This window comes from Tamandua tetradactyla, chromosome 15 (genome assembly GCF_023851605.1).
Source record: "Tamandua tetradactyla isolate mTamTet1 chromosome 15, mTamTet1.pri, whole genome shotgun sequence".
Classification (NCBI taxonomy): domain Eukaryota; kingdom Metazoa; phylum Chordata; class Mammalia; order Pilosa; family Myrmecophagidae; genus Tamandua; species Tamandua tetradactyla.
In genome coordinates this window covers 72,215,117-72,234,577 of record NC_135341.1, presented here as the reverse complement: position 1 = coordinate 72,234,577, position 19,461 = coordinate 72,215,117, and the positions used below count along the sequence as shown (strand labels likewise).

The following is a 19,461-nucleotide window of genomic DNA, read 5'->3' as shown; positions in this document are numbered from 1 at the left end:
ATATATTTACTCTTCAAAAATGGTTTAGCAGTTATTGCATTGAAAATTGGAAACTTTAATTGTGGTGATCTGTTTTTCCATATTCCCTTCTTCGGAAGTATTTTTCTCTTGTGCACAGCATTGTTTCTGTGCCTTTACTTCTAAATTGTGCCAAGTTTCAGACTCCAGATTCCTGATTAGAAAAAGTCTGTACATTAATTATAGTATTAGTACCACGGTGTGCCTGTGTGATGGTTAGTTCTCATGTCAGCTTAGCCAAGTGATGAGGTCCAGCTGTCCGGTCAGGCAAACACTGCCCTGACCATTGCTGTGAGGACATTTCATGGCTGGTTGATGAACCAGAAGACTGGTATACTGAATCATCAGTCAAGGTGCCCAGGTAGTTCAGTGGTAGAATGCTTGCCTTCCATGTGGAAGACCCGGTTTGATTCCTGAACCATGCACCACTGCCCCCTCAAAAAAATTATTAATCATCAATCAGTTGATGGCATCTGCAGCTGATTATATCTGCCGTCAACTAAGGCATGTCTCCCACAATGAGGTGATCCAATCAGTTGAAGGCCTTTAAGGAAGAAGAGAGTCACTTTTATTGCTTTCAGCCAGTGAGCCTCTCCGGTGGAGTTCGTCCAGACCCTTCATTAGGGCCATCAGCTACACAGTCTGCCCTGTGGATTTTGTACTCTTCTATTCCCATGGTTGTGTGGGACACCTTTATAAATCTTATATTTACAGATCTCTCCTATTGGTTCTGTTTTTCTAGAGAACCCTGACTAACACAGCCTGCAATTGTATTAATACACACATTCAGACTTCAGTTACCTGATAAGAAAAGCATCATCATTTTCCCTGGGGTATTTATAGATAGAGTCCCATTGTGATCCTCAAGATCAAATTATCCAGGGTTGGTGTTCTGTAGCCCCTAACAGTGGGTTTGGTCGTTTTACTGATGCTGGGTCTGGTTTTATTTGAGCCTAACATGCCTACTTCAGAGGTCAGGTTTGGGGTGGTCATCACTGACTGGTTAGCAGTGACCCTTTTCCCTGCCAGGTGTCAGTCAGGGCTCATTCCTGGCATCTTAGCCCCTCTTGAAAAGTTGCTTCCTCACCCGTGGCTTATTGTGTAACTCCAGAAGTTGTGAATTCCTTTTGATGTTTGACCTTATGATTACAGAATGGCCATTTTGCTTAGGTTGGAGGAATCCTTCAGTGCTGTTTGGTAGTTAAGACTTGAGCTCTAGGCTCTCTTAGATCATCAGCTTATATTAACTTTCCTGTGACACTTGGAAAGAGGGCGAAGATTAGGGAAGAGGTGAAGTCAGGATGTAGCTGCCATGCATTTTGTATAGTTAAGATTATCGGAGTGAAGCGCTGTTAGAAAAGGAGAGGCTTGCTGTTGGGCTTATCCTTGGAGTGAGAGATTGAGTAAGAAGCCTACATCTCTGAATTCTTGACCGGTGGCCTCCTTTGACACCTGCCGTGTTCCGAGGTTGAAGCTGTAGGCGTGACTCCAAGAAAGTGAATGCTCTGTAACTCATTGAAGCTTCGACCACAGACCCCCATGTAGAGACCTTGATGTAGACCAGAGACAGGCCTCAGGGGAGGAGTCTTCTCTGCTGCACTGTGTCTTCACTAGGCTCTAGCAGAGCGTACTGTACTGAGAGATAAGTTCCAAGAACTCACAACCGAATGGAGAGAGAAAGGCCAGAAGAGGAAATGCCCTCAAAAATATTTCTCACATAAGCAGGGCTAAACCTCCTGGGCTCCTTTCCCCTGTGGATCTCCCATTTAGTCCCCTGGCTCTTTGATGATTTTTGCTCTTGAATGTATCTGAATTCCTCTTCGCTGGGGGCTAAAGAGTATCCACAGCGGTCCTTGTACAATGTTTAACTATTTTGCATTTCTAGATTCAGTGTTCAGCTGTGAGAGTCACCTGCCTCCCTCTTGTGATGCCTGGAGCTATAGCTGTGAATGTCCTGGTAGGAGGCCATGAGAGTTAGTGCTTTTCTGCCTACTATGCCTGTGATATTGGTAATTTCCTTATTATCTAGGAATTCTAGCCTGGTGAGTTTTCATACCTTTAAGTAGAAATAGTATATGTCTTAGCATACATTAAGTGCTTAGGTTAATGCTTTTGTTACTTTATCAATTTATGGGTTTTTTTGTTTGTTTGTTTTTTAATTATTGCTAGTACATATCTTGACTCATTTAGATCACCTGTGCTGGTGAGGGCCAGGGACTAGATTCCTGTTCTTAGTTCCTTGGCCATTTCCTCAGCAGTGCAAGCTGTTTGTTTCAAGAGGAACATGCCCAGAAGTATGTGAGTATATATCTCCATTACAACTCTGCTGATGCTGGAGTCAGAACTCAGCCCACGCTGAGTATGTGCACAGGATGCTGCTCTGAGGGGAAACAAGGCCAAAGCATTTTTGCAGAGAATAAAGGAATTCTTGGTCCTCTGACTTGATATAAGATAAACACAGATAAAGAACAAAAGCAACTCTGGGGCCTACTGTGTCTGTATTTCTGAGAGAAGGACACCAGGAAGAAATAGATTAGAGGAGCCAGCTTAGAGAAATAAGCCACTACATGGGCAGCCCTGGATTCCACATGACTCCGTGTAGAAAGTGTCGGCATTCCTTGGTGCCAGTGTTCAGGCTGTATCCTCTTCCACCACTCACCTGTTGATAATTTTGTCTTAATACTGTTTTAGTTGTATCTCTTCTATGAATTCTCTCCTCATTCCTCTACCCCTGGTAGAATTGACTCTTCCTTTGCCCTCCTTTTCTTGTAGCAGATTATCATAGCCCATTCATTCATATTTAGTTTATAATTTCCCTCTCATTGAACTTATGGAGGGTTGGAACCAAAACATTCTTACATCTCTTTACCTCCTCTAGCTTCCACAGTGTCGCCTGTACATTGTAGGCAGGTGGTGTGTATAGATTTGCACAAGTGAATAAGTGACGGGCTCTGAGTACTGTGGCAGAATACTAAAGCTCTCTGGAATCTCCCAGTATAGCATCACCATTCGGCTGTGTTTTGCATGTCCACCATATGGTGGGCATTATTGGGCCTGCGTCTGTGGACAGGACAGGGCTGTCTTGTGTGTTAAAGTTAGATGTGGATGTGTCTCCTTCACTATAGACCTAGGCTTCTCCTCTCAGTTCTGCATATACTCACTTCATCTGGGGTGGAGTATGTGTCTTAACTTACTGCTCCAGGAAGAGTGCTAATGCTGCACAGGGTGTTTCTAAAGCATATGTGTGTGTGTGTGTGTGTGTGTGTGTGCGCGCGCGCGCACGTGCACGTGTGTGTTTAAAGCTTTAACTTCCTTTTGTTTTTAAAAACATTTTTTATTATGAAATATAATTAGAAACAATAAATTTCAAAGTACATTATAACAAGTGGTAATAGAGCAGATTTCAGAGTTTGGTATGGGTTATAGTTCCACAATTTCAGGTTTTTCCTTCTAGCTGCTCTAAGACACTGGAGGTTAAGCTAAATGTAAATATAATGATTTAGCAGTCATACTCATTTGTTAAATCCTATCTTCTCTGTTATAACTCCTCCTCCTTTGACTGTTTTCCCAGTCTTTAGGGCTGTCTCGACTATGCCCATTCTAACTTTTTGCATTGGAAAGGGGTGTCGATAATATGGAGTAGGGGTGTGAAACTAGTTGGTTTTCTTGGAGAGGCTGGGCCCTCTGGGTTTTAGGGCTTATCTGGCCTAGGAACCATCTGGAGGTTATCTGGAAATTAATCTTAGTGTGTGAAACTTTTGTGGAATCTCAGATAGAGCCCTAGGTGTTCTTTAGAGTTAGCAGAAATAGTTTTGGTTGGGGTTTGGCAAACGATGGTAATTAGCAATATCTAGCTGAAGGTTGTGTGAGAGTAGCCTCCAGAACATTGTCTCTACTCTATTTGAACTCTCTTAGCCACTGAACCTTATTTTGTTACGTATCTTTTCTCCCTTTTGGTCAGGAAGGCATTGTTGATTCCATGGTGCCAGGGCCAGACTCTCCCTGGTAGTTATATCCCATGTTGCCAGGGAGACTTTCACCCCTGGCTGTCATGTCCCACGTAGTAGGAAGGGTAATGATTTTCCTTACAGAGGTGACCTTTATAGAGAGAGGCTGCATCTGAGCAACAAAAGAGGTTTTCTGTAAGTAACTCTTAGGCATAACTAACTATAGGTAGGCTTAATAAAGCTTTAACTTTTTTGAAGAGCTGTTTTATTAAATATGTATTATACATATTTTATTAAATCCATTCAGATGGGGTTTTTATATAATTTTAATTCTGCTGTATCTTTTCATTAAAGAGAGCTTTTTTCTAGAGGTAACCTTCCAGGGGTACTGGAGAAGAGGAGTTATTATCTCCAGACTCTTTCACTCATCAGAGAGAATGGTTTTTATCATCCTTTTATCAGCAGAGGGTGCTGTAGTTAAGGAGATGAAGCCAAAATAGTAGTTCATTGATTGATTGATTTTAAATCAGGAAACAGAATTAACTCTATGTACCTCCTCTCTGATAGCACGTGGCAACTGTGTAAATGTTAACTATAGTCTATTTTTAAATTTATAGCTTTTCTAAAATTAAGTGGAAGTTACGGAAGAGTCAAGTGAAAAATAATCCAAAGTAGGCTGGCAATCTTTTTCAGAGCACTTCCAATCCTGAACTGGCTTTTTAACGATATGAAAAATGACCAGGTATGTAAAGCCATAGATCAGAAGGAACGTGTTTTAAGGTCTTAGATAAATCAGTCAAGAACATTTGTGCTTTTCATGTAAGCCTGTGGGATAGGAAAACAACTGAGGAGAAAGGATGCTTTTTTGCTCTTGGATGACCGAGAGATATCTAGATCAGATATTTAAATTTCCTAGAGAGAGAGGATGAGAATTTTTTTGTGGTCCTGAATTCTAATTTTTTTTTCCCCCAGATATATGACTAGGTTTATTGAAATTCCTAGACTTCTCACCAAAAAAGTCCTTTTGGGCATAAGATTACTGAAGGCTTGAAATTCTGAGAGTTCTAGACTATGAGAATTGTGGTTAGAAGAAAATAGGGAAATAAGATAAGACATTAAAAACTCAGAAGGCTGTATCAGCCTGTTTTGCTTGGTGAATGCCAATAAAAGAGTATTTGGTGCCCCTTTTTTTGTGCTTAATTTTTTTAAACAGCTTTATGAAGTATAGTTTATATATTATAAAATTAATGTTTTGTAAAGTGTACAGTTCAGTGGTTTTAGTATATTTGTAGATATATACAGTCATCCACACTATAAAATGTTAGAACATTTTTATAATCCCCAAAAGAAACCCTGTACCCAATATCAATTACTCCCCTCCTTACCTTCCTCCTCCCCTTCTCCACCCCTATCTTTAGACTACCACTAAAATGCTTTTGGTCTCTATATAGAGTTATCCATTCTGGACATTTCATGTAAGTGGAAACATAGAAAAAATGGTCTTTTGTGATTTCTTCAATTTAACAATGTTTAAAAGGTTCATCTATCTTGTAGTATATATCAGTACTTTATTCCGTTGTATGGATAATGCCACATTTTTTTGTCATCAGTTGATGGACGTATAGGTTGCTTCTGCTCTTTGGCTAGTATGAGTAATGCTACAGTGAACATTTGCGTGCATTTTTTTTTTTAACAGAAAATACAGAGTTCTCATACCCTCCCCCCTTTTCCCTATTATTAACACTTCACATTGGTGTGGTGCCTTTGTTACAACTGATGAAAGATTATTTTAATTGCACTATTTCCTGTAGTCCATACTGTGTTGTACAGTCCTGTTTTGTTTTAAAATTTTCATTCTAGTGACATGTATATAACCTAAAATTTCTCCATTTAACCACATTCAAATATATAATTCATTGGTATTAATTACATTTCCAATATTGTGCTGCTGTCACCACCATCCATTACCCAAAACTTTTCCATCACCTCTGTCAGAAATTCTGTACATCAATAAAAGCATTAACTCCCCATTCCCTACCCTCACCCTGGCCCCTGCTAGCCTGTACTCTAGATCTGATATTATGAATTTTCTTATTCTAATTAGTTCATGTCATTGAGATCCTACAGTATTTGTCGTTTTGTTTCTGGCTTATTTCATTCAACATGATATCTTCATGGTTCATCCATACTATTGCATGTATCAGAGTTTAATTCATTTTTACAGTTGAAGATTACTTTGTATGTATATATGACCTTTTGTTTATCAGTTCATTGGTTAATGGATACTTGGGGTTGTTTCCATCTTTTGACAATTGTAAATAAGACTGTTGTGAATGTGGGTGTGCAAATATTTGTTCTAGTTCCTGCTTTCAATTCCAATGAGTATATACCTAGAAGAGGGATTCTGGGACATATGGTATTTCTATACTTTTTTTCTGAGGAACCACCAAACTGTTTCCCATAGTGGTTGCACCATGTTATATTCCCACGAGCAATGAATGAATGTTCCTATTTGTCTACATCCTCTCTAATACTTATTTTCCTTTTTTTTTTTTTGAAAATAGTAGTTATTCTAGTGGGTAAATGGCATCACATTTCCCTAATGGCTAATGATATTGAGTATCATTTCATTTGCTTTTTGGCCATTTGTATATCTTTGGAGAAATGTCTTTTCAAGTCTTTGCCCATTTTTTAATTGGGTTGTTTGTCTTTTTTGTTTTTGAGTTCTAGAATTTCTTTACATATTCTGTTTTTAAACCCTTATCAGAATGTGGTTTCCAAATATTTTCTCCTATTCTGTAGATTTTTTTTTTTTTTTACTTTCAAGAGGAAGTCTTTTGATACACAAAAGTGTTTAATTTTGATGAGGTCACAATTTATCTTTTTTTTTGCTCTTGCTTTTGGTGTAAAGTCTAAGAAACCATTACCTAAGGCAAGGTTCTGAGGATGTTTCCCTATGTTTTCTTCTAGGAGTTTTATTGTTTTACCTTTTATATATAGGATTTTGTTTCATTTTGAGTTAATTTTTGTTTATGGTATGTGGTAGGGGTCCATCTTCATTCTTTGATATATGGATATCCCAGAACCATTTGTCAAAGAAGCTATTCTTACCTTATTGACTGGACTTGGGACCCTTGTGAAATATCCAGTTGACCATGGATATCTGCAAGGGTTTATTTTTAAATTCTCAATTCAATTCCATTTGATCTGTATATCTGTCCTTGTAATAGGACCATACAGATTTGATTACTTTAGCTTTATAATAAGTTTTAAGGTCGGGAACTGTGAGTCTTCCAACTTTGTTCTTCTTTTTAAGATGGTTTTAGCTGTTTGGGGCCCCTTACTGTAACTTCCATAGAACTTTGATGATTGAATTTTCCATTTCTGCCAATAAGATAGTTGAAATTTTGATTGGGATTGTGTTGAATCTGTGAATCACTTTGGGTAATATTTTGGCATCTTAATAATATTTAGTCTTTTATCTAATCCATGAATACAGAATTTTTTTTAGCAGTGTGCTATAGTTTTCTATAAGTCTTTTTTATCCTTGATTACATTTATTCCTAGATATTTGATTGTTTTAATTGCTATTGTAAATTGATTTTTTTCTTAGTTTCCGCTTCAGATTGTTCATTACTAGTATATGGAAACACTATGATTTTTGCCTGTTGTTCCTGTAGCCCACCACTTTGCTGAATTCAGGTATTATCTCCAATAGTTTTGTTATGGATTATTCAAGGTTTTGTATATATAGAATCATGTAATTTGCAGATAGCAAACGTTTTATTTCCTCTTTTCTAATTTGCATGCCTTTTATTTATTTTTTTTACCTAATTGCTTTGAACTTCCAGTACAATGTTGAATAACAGTATGTGGCATTCTTGTTTGGTTCCTGACCGTAGAGGAAAATCTTTCAGACTTTCACTATTAAGTGTGATGTCATCTGTGAGTTTTTCACATAGGCCCTTTATCATGTTGAGAAAGTTTCCTTCTGTTCCTAGTTTTCTGAGCGTTTTCATCCTGAAGGGAGGCTGTATTTTGTCAAATGCCTTTTCTCTTGTTAATTGAGATGATCTTGTGGGTTTTTTCCCTTCATTCTGTTACTGTGGTATATTATTTTAATTTTCTTACATACTGGGATAAATCCCACTTGATCATAGAGCATAATTCTTTTAATGTGCTGCTTGGTTCACTTTGCTAGTATTTTGTTGAGTATTTTTGTATCTGTATCCATTAGGTATATTGGTCTGTAGTTTGTTTTTTGTTTTTGTTTTTTTTTTTTTGGTGGTATTTTTATCTGCCTTTGGTATTGGGATGATGCTGGCCTGATAAAATGAGTTAGGGAGTATTCTGCCCTCTCCAGTTTGAGAGCAGGATTGGTATTAATTCTTGTAAAGTTTGATAAAATTCACCAGTAAAGCTATCTGGGCCTGGGCTTTCTTTGTTGGGAGGTTTTTGGTTATTGATTCAGTGTCTTTACTTGTTATTGATCCGTGAGAACTTCTGTTTCTTCTTTAGTCAATGTAAATAGTTTGTGTGTTTCTAAGAATTTGTTAATTTCGTCTACTGTATCTAACTGGTTGATTTACAGCTGTTCATTGTATCTTCATATAATCCTTTTTTCCCTGTGGAATTCGCAACAGTGTTCCTCATTCTGTTTCTGATTTTAGTTATTTGTGTTTTCTTTTTTCTTTTTCATAATAGCTAAAGATTTGTCAATTTTATTGATCTTTTCAAAGAACCAACTTTTGCTTTCATTGATTCCTGTATTTTATTTTTTTTTCTATTTCAGTGATTTCTATTGTAAATTTTGCATTTCCTTCCTTCTGCTTGCTTTGGGTTTAGTTTGCTCTTTTTCTAAATCCTCCAGTTGTGAGGTTAGATCTCTGATTTGAGATCCTTCTTTTTTAATGTAAGCATTTAGAGTTATTAATTTCCCTCTCATCACTGTCTTTGCTGTGTCCATAAGTTTTAGTATGTTGTGTTTTTGTTTTCATTTACTTCTAGATATTTCCTAATTTCCTTTATGATTTTGATGCATTGGCTGTTTGAGCATGTTTGTTTAATTTCCATATTTTTGTGAATTTTCCAGTTCTCCTTTTTTTATTTGTAGCTTCATTTCATTGTGGTCAGAGAAGATATATTGTATGATTTCAATATTTTAATTTTTTTGAGACTTTAGTGACCTAACGTAGTCCATCCTGAAGAATTGCCCATGTGTACTAGAGAACAATGTGTATTCTGCTTCTATTGGGTGAAGTGTTCTATATATGGGTTAGGTTTACTTAGTTTATAGTATTATTCAGGTCTTCTGTTTCCTGACTGATTTCTGTCTAGATGTTTATTCATTATGAGAGAGTCATAATTGAAGACTTCTGCTATTAATATAGAACCATCTATTTCTCCCTTTAATCCTGTTGATGATTATATAATTTGGGGTTCTACTGTTAGATTAATATTTATTTATAAATATTACATCTTCTGGTAGAGTGATCCTTTTATCAATATATAGTATCCCTTTTGTCCTTTGTAATGTTTTTTGACTCAAAGTCTATTTTACCTTATATCAATATAACCATCCCTGCTTTTTTTTTAGTAACTATTAACATGAAATAATTATCTTTATCTTTTCTCTTTCAACTATATGTCTGTAGAGCTAAGATGTCACTTTTAAACAGCATATTAGTTGGGTCAGGCCTTTTTATCTATTCTGACAACCTCTGTCTTTTGAGTGGAAAGTTTATTCCGTTTCCATTTAAAGTAACTACTGATAATGCAGGACTTTTTCTGCTATTTTGCTATTTGGTTTTTATAAGTTTCATACCTATTTTGTCTTATACCTATTCTATTAATGCCTACTTGCATGTTTGTTTGATTTTTGCGTTGTAACATTTTGTCTCCCTTCTCATTGCTCTCTGTATTTATTTTTCATTTAATTTATTTGTAGTTATCATGGGACTTAAATTTAATATCCTAAATCCATAACAATCACATTTGAATTGATACCAGTTTAATTTCATTAGCATATACATAACAGTGTCCTATGCCTCTCCATCTCCCCACCTTTTTGTTGTACTTGTTACAGATTATATCTTTATATATTGTATGTCGAAAATCACAGACTTACCATTATTTTTTAGGCATTTGCATTTTAGAACTTGTAAGAAGTAAAAAGTGGACTTACATACCAAAAAATACAGTAGTACTGGCATTTGTAATTACCTCTATAGTTACCTTTAGTGGAGGTCTTTATTTCTTTTTGCTGCTTCAATCCACTATCTGATGTTCTTTCCTTTCCTTTTGGTCTGAAGAATTCCTTTTAGCATTGTTTGTAGGGCACGTATAGTGGTGACTTCCTCAGCTTTTGTTTATCTGGGAATGCCTAATATTCTCAATTTGGAAGAGCAATCCTGTCTTGCCAGATATAAAACTCTTGGTTGGCATTTGTTTTCTTTCAGCACTTTAAATAATTTGTCCCATGGTTCCTGATGAGAAATCAGCATTTAATCTTATTGGGATCCATTTATACATAATATGTCACTTTTCTCTTGCAGCTTTCAGAACTCTCTCCTTGTACTTGGTATTTGACCGTGTGATTACTATATGTCTGAGTGTGTCTTCCCTGAGTTTATCTGATTTGGGGTTCATGGAGCTTCTTGAATTAGTATATTCATGTCTTTTGTCTTTGAATATTCCTTCTACCCCTTTCTTTTTTCTCCTTCTGGGACTTATAATATGTATATTGGTATGTTTGATGGTGTCCCAGAAGTCTCTCAGGCTCTGTTCACTTTTTTTCATTCTTTTCTCTTTCTGCTCCTAGCCGGATCATTTCAGTTGTTTTGTCTTTGAGTTCACCGATTCTTTATTTTGCCAGCTTCAGTCTACTGGAGAACCCCTCTAGGGAACTTTTCTTCAGCTCCAGCATTTCTGTGTTTTTTTTTTTTTAATCCTATCTTTTTATCAAGAGTCTCATATTGTATGTTCATTGTTTTTATAATAGCCTTTCATTCTTTCTCTAGATTTTCTTTTATCTCCTTGTGCATATTGAGGATCATTTCTTTAACATCTTGGTCTGGTGTTCTTTGTTGATGGTTTCTGGATTTTTATCTTGTTCCTTTGGATGTGCCGTCATTTCTTGTTTCTTTGTCTTGTAAATTTTTGTGGTACACTATACATTTTAATATTTTAACTCTGGGATTCCGCCCCTGGGCTCTCTATTCCTTAAGTTTGTCTCCAGCAAGCGCTATGACAGAGATTTCCTTTAGTGTTAGGAACTAACAAAAGCAAACAGATCTAGGCAAAGACACTTTCATAGTCTTTGCAAATTGGCTCTACACGGGTTGGTGTTCTCCTTCAGAGTTTAGCTCTCTTATCAAGAAGATCAACCTGAGGTAAAAGCGAAGTACAGGGTCCTGTCCATTTCTTCCAAGCCAGAGTTTTGTTTGTGCTTGGCTTGCTTGCAGCCTTAGGAATACCCATTTACAAGAATTTAAATGCTCCTTCTAGTCCCTATGAAATAGATTTTCTTCCCCTCCCTGGTACTTGATTGTATGAACTAAAGCAGTGTTCTAGTTTGCTAGCTGTTGGAATGCAACATACCAGAGATGGATTGGCTTTCAATAAAAGGGGATTTATTTAGTTAACATATAGTTTCTTCAGAGGAAAGGCAGCTAACTTTTGACTGAGGTTCTTTCTTAAGTGGAAAGGCACAAAGCGATCTCTGCTGGTCTTTTCTCCAGGCCTCTGGGTTCCAACATCTTTCCCCGAGGTGATTCCTTTCTGCATCTCTGAAGGCCTGAATTGAGCTGTGAGTGCCGAGATGAGGTATGCTGAGCTGCTAGGGCTGTGCTACCTTGAGTCTCTCATTTAAGCACCAACCAATTAAATCAAACATCATTCATTGCAGCAGGCATACCTCTTAGCTGACTGCATATGTAATCAGGAACAGATGAGGTTCACATGCCATTGGCTCATGTACACAGCAGTATAACTAGGCATCTTTACCTGATCAAGTTGACGACTGAATCTAACTACCAAAAGCAGGTATCTTTTGCCCTAGGCTGCTTAGACTTGATTGTTCCTTACACTGCTTTATTGTCTAAAAGCTGCTTCTGCTTACAGCGTAAGTCCTGGGAGAGTGAGCCCAAGACAAGTTTCCTGGTTCAGTATTTCATGAGGTTACCTGCTAGATTGGCACTGATATATAGGACCATCAGTATGTACATAGGGTTATGCTACTCCTTCCAGAACAGGGCTGGGTACCCTTAATGGGAGTATAGGCTGGCTCCATACTATATCAGCAAGGGCTCTACATTTTTAAACTTGTGTTTCTTGATTTGACTCTTACCTGTTTACTCCAACCCTTTAATTTTTTCTGCCATTTTGAAGATGAATCTGCCAGTTTCTGTCAGTTGTTCAAAGACTCTGTAGGAGAATGCATCCTGGAATATCTTAATGCTGCTGTCTTGGCTGACGGGAACTGTGTAAATGTTTTTGAGTGGACATATGTTTTCTTTTTCTCTTGGGTGCATAGCTAGGAATGGATTGCTGGGTCATATGGTAGCTTTGCATTTAACATTTTCTACAATTGCCAAACTGACCAGCAATGTATGTATTCCATTTTTTCCACATCCTTGTCAACACTTATGATTGTTTTTTTTGCTTTTAACTTTTTTTATTAATTAAAAAATTAACAAACAAAACATTAAGTTATCATTCCATTCTACATATACAATCAGTAATTCTTAATATCATCACATAGTTGCATATTCATCATTTCTTAGAATATTTGCATCGATTTAGAAAAAGAAAAAGACAACAGAAAAAGAAATAAAACGATAATAGAGAAAAGAAAGATTATACATACCATACCCCTTACCCCTCGCTTTCATTTACCACTAGCATTTCAAACTAGACTTATTTTAACATTTGTTCCCCCATTATTTATTTTTATTCCATATGTTCTACTCTTCTGTTGATATAGTAGTTAAAAGGAGCATCAGACACAAGGTTTTCACATTCACAGAGTCTCATTGTGAAAGCTATATCATTGTTCAATCATCATCAAGAAACATGGCTACTGGAACACAGCTCTACATTTTCAGGCAGTTCCCTCCAGTCTCTCCACTACATCTTGAACAACAAGGTGATATCTACTCAATGCATAAGAATAACCTCCAGGATAACCTCTCGACTGTGTTTGGAATCTCTCAGCCATTGACACTTAGTCTCATTTCACTCTTCCCCCTTTGGTCGAGAAGGTTCTCTGAATCCCTTGATGTTAATTCTCAGCTCATTCTAGGGTTTTTCTCAGTCCCTTGATGCTGAGTCTCAGCTCACTCCAGGATCTCTGTCCCACATTGCCAGGGAGGTCCACACCCCTGGGAGTCATGTCCCACGCAGAGAGGGGTAGGGTGGTGAGACTGCTCGTCGTGTTGGCTGGAGAGAGAGGCCACATCTGAGCAACAAAAGAGGCTCTCTTGGGGATGACTCTTAGGCCTAAATTTTAAGTAGACTTGACTTATCCTTTGTGGGGTTAAGTTTCATTTGAACAAACCCCAAGACTGGGGGCTCAGCCTATCACTTTGGTTGTCCACACTGCTTGTGAGAATATCAAGAATTCAACTTGGGGAAGTTGAATTTCTCCCCGCTCTCACCATTCCCCGAAGGGGGCTTGCAAATACTTTTCCAGTCATAGATCAAATCACTCTGTGTTTGTTTTTTTAATTATAGCCATCCCAGTAGGTGTGAAATGGCAGCTTATAAGGTTGAACTTCTTTTCTTGTGCTTATTGGCCATTTTTATATCTTCTTTGGAGAAATGTCTTTCAGATTCTTCTCTCATATTTAATTTTTTTTTTTTTTTTAACATGGCAGGCACTGGGAATCGAACCCGGGTCCTCTGGCATGGCAGGCAAGCATTCTTCCCTGCTGAGCCACTGTGGCCCGCCCTCTCTCATATTTGATTGGGTTGTTTTTCTTTTTATTATTAAGATGTAATGAATTTTTACATATTTAGATAAACAACCCTTACTAGATATATGATTTGCAAATATTTTTCCCATTCTGTGAGTGGTCTTTCAGTTTCTTGACAGTATTGTTTACAGAACAAAGTCTTAAATGTTGTTGTAATCTGTTTTTTCTCTTTTTCCTTTTATCACTTGTACTGTTGGTGTCATGTTTAAGAAACCATTGCTAACCCAAAATAATGACTAAATGCTGGGTTTTCTTCCAAGGGTTTAGAGTTTTAGCTTTTACATTTAAGTTGATCATCAATTTTGAGTTAGTTGTTGAATGTGGATATGAGGTAGATACCCAGCTTCATCCATTAGCATGTGGATATTTAGTTATTGCAGCACCAGTTTTTGAAAAGACTATTGTTCTTTCCCACATTGAATTGACTTAGCACCTTTGTTGAAAATACACTGACTTAATTTCAGGAGTTATTTCTAGACTCTGAGTTCTATTCCATTATCTGTATGTCTGTCCTTATGCCAGTACCACACTATCTTGATTGCTGTAGTATTATAGTCAGGAAATGTGCATTCTCCAAAAATTTGTTCATTTTCAGGATATTTTGATGATTCTGGGTTTCTTGGATTTCCATATGAATTTTTTGATCAACTTGCCAATTTCTGCAAAAAAAGACAGCTGACGTTTTAATAGATACTGCGTTGAATAGTAGATCAGTTTTGGGAATTTACTATTGTGTAGTAAAGAATTTAACCTTGCTCAGAGTATTAGCCTTTGCCCTCAGCTTCTGGAAGAATCTCTAAGTCCTTAGAATATATTACCTGTTGAGAGTGTCTTTGTTTGCCTGGGCATTGGGCTGACCATAAAGTACCAGTGTGATTTGGGGTGCAAGCGTTGAGCCACACCAAGAGTGTCATTTAGATTGTCCTAGCCAGAGCTTCCTTTAATACAGTGCTGAGTATAAGTGGTGAGAGTGGACATCTCTATCTTGTACTGTTCTTAGGAGGAAATATTTCAGCATTTCACCAAAATTATGATATTAGCTGTGAGTTTTTCATAGATGGCCTTTATCAAATTGAGAGAGTTGGCATCTATTTTTAGTTTGTTGAGTGATTTTATCATGAAGGGGAGTTTGATGTTGACAAGTGTTTTTTCTGCATCCAATGAGATAGTCATGTGTTTCTTTGTCCTTGATTCTATTAATGTTTTCAGATGCATTCCTAGGATTTTTATATCCATATTCATAAAGAATATCCTCTAGTTTCCTTGAGATGTCTTTGTTTAGTTTTGAATCAGGGTAATACTGGCCTCATAGAATGAGTTGGGAAGTATATTAGTGAGGTTTCTCTAGAGAAACAGAACCAACAGGGGTATCTGTGAATATGAGATTTACAAAAGTATCTTATACAGCCGTGAGGACGCATGAGTCTAAAATCTATAGGGCAGGCCAGGAGGCTGGCAACTCCAATGAAGATCCTCAGCAAATTCTGCAGGAGAGGGTAGCTGGCTGAAGAAGAAATGAAAAATCTATCTTCTCCCTTAAAAGTTTTCAAGTGATTAGATTAAACCCAAGTGATTAGATTTTCTCCTTATGGAAAACACTCTTAGTTGATGGTAGATGTAATCAGACACAGATTCAGTCAACTTACTGAGGATTAATAAACTAGCCTTTTGTTTTATTAACTAGCTATGAGATGCTAGTTAATAACATTTAGGCCAGTGCTTGTCTGAGCAGACAACTGGGCACCATCACCTGACCAAGTTGACATTTGAACCTAACCGTCACAGGAACTGTTACCTCCTCTAATACTTTTGTTTGTTTGTTTTCCTTTTTCAGAGGAGTTTGTGAAGGAGCAATATTAATTCTTTAAATGTTGGGATCAGTATTAATTCTTTAAATGTTTAGTAAAATTTACTAGTGAAGCCATCTATCCCTGTGCTTTCCTTTGTGGGAAGTTTGGGGTTTTTTTAATGTTCTATTTTAAAAATTTTTTGTGTGTGTGAAAAATAATATATATACAAAAAGGCAATAAATTTCAAAGCATATCACAGCAATTAGTTATAGAACAGATTTCAGAGTTTGGTATGGGTTATAGTTCCAGAATTTTAAGTTTTTCCTTCTAGCTATTCCAAGACACTGGAGACTAAAATAAATAATCAATATAATGATTCAACAGTCATACTCATTTGTTAAATCCTCCCTTTGCTGTTGTAACGCCACCTTCTCCTTTGATCTTTTTCCCAACCTTTAGGGGTTTTGGGGCTACACCCAGTCTAACTTTTTCATGTTGGAAGGGGCTGTCAATAATATTGGATGGGGGATAGACTAGTTGATGTTCTGGAGAGGCTGGCCCCTCTGGGTTTTAGGACTTATCTGGCCTAGGAACATATCTGGAAGTTGTAGGTTTCTGGAAAGTAATCATAGTGCATGGAACCTTTGTAGAATCTCAGATAGAGCCCTAGGTGTTCTTTAGAGCTAGCAAGAATGGTTTTGGTTGGGTTTTGGCATACTATGGTAAATAGCAATCTAGCTGAAGCTTGTGTAAGAGTAACCTCCAGAATAGCCTCTTGACTCAACTACAACTCTCTCGGCCACTGATACCTTACTTTGTTACAATTCTTTTCCCCCTTTTGGTCAGGAAGGCATTGTTGATGCCATGGTGCCAGGGCCAGGCTCATCCTTGGGTGTCATATCCCATGTTGCCAGGGAGACTTTCACCCCTGGATGTCATGTCCCACATAGGGGGGATGGTAATTTTCCTAGTTTGTAAGCTGCCGGAATGCAATATACCAGAAATGGAATGGCTTTTAAAAAGGGAATTTAATAAGTTACAAGTTTACAGTTTACAGTTTACAGTTCTAAGCCTATAAAAATGTCCAAACTGAGGCATCCAGGGAAAGATACTTGAACTCAAGGAAAGTTGATGGGTCAGGAACACTTCTGTCAGCTAGGTAGTCACATGGCTGGCATCTGCTGGTCCCTTGTTCCTAGGCTCCTTTGCTTTCAGACTCTGTTCCTGTGGGAGTTCCTCACTTTGCTTATCCAGGACTGGCTGTCATCTCTGGGCTTCCCTTGCCTCTCTCCAGGTTTTGGCTTCCTTAACATCTCATCGCAATATCTGCTGGGCTCCAAGAATTTCCAAACACCATGTCTCTGTTCTCCAAGTGTCAGCATCTGTGTCAGCTCTACTATGAAGTTTCTGTCAGCACTATTGTTTCTCAGTCTCTCCAAAATGTTTCCTCTTTTAAAGGATTCCAGTAAACTAATCAGGACCCACCTGGAATGGGTGGAATCACATCTCCACTTAATCAAAAGGTCGCACTCACAATTGGATGTGCCATGTTTCTGTGGAGCTAATCTAATAAAAAATTTCCACATTGGGGTGGGCCATGGTGGCTCAGCAGGCAGAGTTCTCACCTGCCATGCTGGAGACCCAGGTTCAATTCCTGGTGTCTGCCCATGCAAAAAAAAAAAAAAAAAAAGTTTCCACATTGTAGTATTGAATCAGGATTAAAAGAAATGGCTGCTCCTACAAGATTAGGTCAGAATTAAAACATGGCTTTTCTGTGGTGCATAATATTTTCAAACTAGCACGGCAATGATTTTACTTGCAGAGTTGGGTTTAAAGAGAAAGAGGCCACATCCGAGCAACAAAAGAGGTCCTCTGGAAGTAACTCTTAGGCATAACTATAGGTAGGCTTAGCTTCCGTGCTGCATAAATAAGCTCCACAAGAGCAAACTTCAGGATCAAGGGCTTGGCCTATTGACTTCGTAGTCCCTAGTGTTTGAGATGGTAGTGGGGGTTTCCCTGGTGGTAATGTTTTTAATATTTTTATTGAGATATCTTCACACACATACAGTCCATCCAAAGCATACAATCAGCGCTCACAAAATCATCATGTAGTTGTGTATTCATCACCATGATCATTTTTAGAATATTTGCATCACTCCAGAAAAAGAAATAAAAATGAAAAGAAAAAACACATACATCCCATATCCCTTACTCCTCTCTCTCATTGACCACCAGTATTTCAATCTATGGAAAGTTTTGGAAGTGACTAATTCTATCTTTTTACTTATTATAGGTCTATTCGAGTTTTCTGTTTCTTCTCAAGGCAGTTCTAGGAATGTGCCCCTTTTACCTAATTAGTTAATTTATTGGCCTAAAGTTTTCACAGAATTTCCTTATAATCTTTTGTTGTTATTAAGGTTGGTGGTGATATCTCCTCTTTCATTCTTGATTTTAGTAGTTTGGTCTTTTCTCTTTTTTCGTGGGTCAGCTAAAAGGTTTGCCAATTTTGTTTATCTTGCTGCCCATTTTTAAAATTGCTTCAACTATAATCATGTGCTTGCTTTGTCTTTTAGGGTTGATTTCTTTATCCCAGGAGTCTCTGTGGTTGGTGGGTTCTCAATTAGTTCCAGCCCTAAGCTTCTAGAACAAGAGAGAATAATAGAATTGGCAGTGAAATACACGAACCACCCTCCTGTTCTCTGGATTCATAATCAGGTGAGCACACTGTTTGAACTTAGAAATTTAGGCAGCTCTGTCTCCCACAAAACTTGTTGTTAGTTTACTTTATCCACCTAATACAACTTAGGCTTCAGCGAAAAGGTACATACTTATAAAGAACTCCCTTACATCCAGAAATCAGACAGGGGGAAGCAGACTCTTTTTGATGCATTAAGGATAACCTAAAGGAACTTTGGAATTTGAAAATGTCTTTTGGCTCACCAAAAATTAATTGTTGAATACTGTTTTAGAATTAAAGCATTTACATTATATGCAAATTTTTGAAAATTGACCTTCTATATGTTGTATAAATGATTATAAGTCAGATAATTTTATGCTAGCAATCCTAAATAAAAGGGTATTAAATTATTCTGCCATTATTTAGAGAGGGGGATGCGGGCAGGTGTCTCTGATTACATGGAATAGTGGGTGCTTAGAGCTGAGCACTATTAATCTATAGTTGCTATTGCCTCTCCATTTCAGTCCCAGGAGCGCTCTCTACAAGGGATTTTGACAGGGAATCCATATTTGACTGCTTTTAATAACGCGTGCTTCACCGCAGGACTCAATGTAATTCTATGTAGACAGCCTCTTTGTCATCCACTAGACTCTGATAACAAAGAATGGGGTCAGAACAGATCAGTTACTTTTCTTGGTTTTTTACTCCTATCTCCTTTTTTACTGCCATCCCCTTCACTTTTAGAGTATTCCTTCTATCATTACCAATAACCTCCATTCTATTCCAGGCATTTCTTATCCTCTTTACCCAATAGGAATGGACCAGTAAAATATGGCTTCATGAACTCAGCATTCTTCCCTTGTTTTCCTGGAAATCATCCAGCGTCAACAAAGGAAAACAGAAAACAAAAACTCCAGCTTTCATTTCTGCAGAACTTACAAACAGACTGGTGTTCCAGAGAATAGATATGTTTGTGTAGTAGCAATATGGGGTTTAGTACAGGAGAGAGCCCAGCAGTAATAGATCTTACAGGACACCAACAAAAATACACACTT

The 19,461-nt window shown here is 37.5% G+C and overlaps 1 protein-coding gene across 2 annotated transcripts in view; it reads left to right on the top strand.

Moving 5' to 3' along the window:
* Positions 1–19,461, top strand: part of OXNAD1 (oxidoreductase NAD binding domain containing 1) — a 51,058-nt gene that overhangs the window by 21,148 nt on the left and 10,449 nt on the right. For both annotated transcript variants that reach the window (XM_077130051.1, XM_077130050.1), the window contains exon 6: positions 18,303–18,444. In XM_077130051.1, the coding sequence (XP_076986166.1) occupies positions 18,303–18,444 (142 nt within the window). The remainder of the gene's footprint in view (positions 1–18,302; positions 18,445–19,461) is intronic.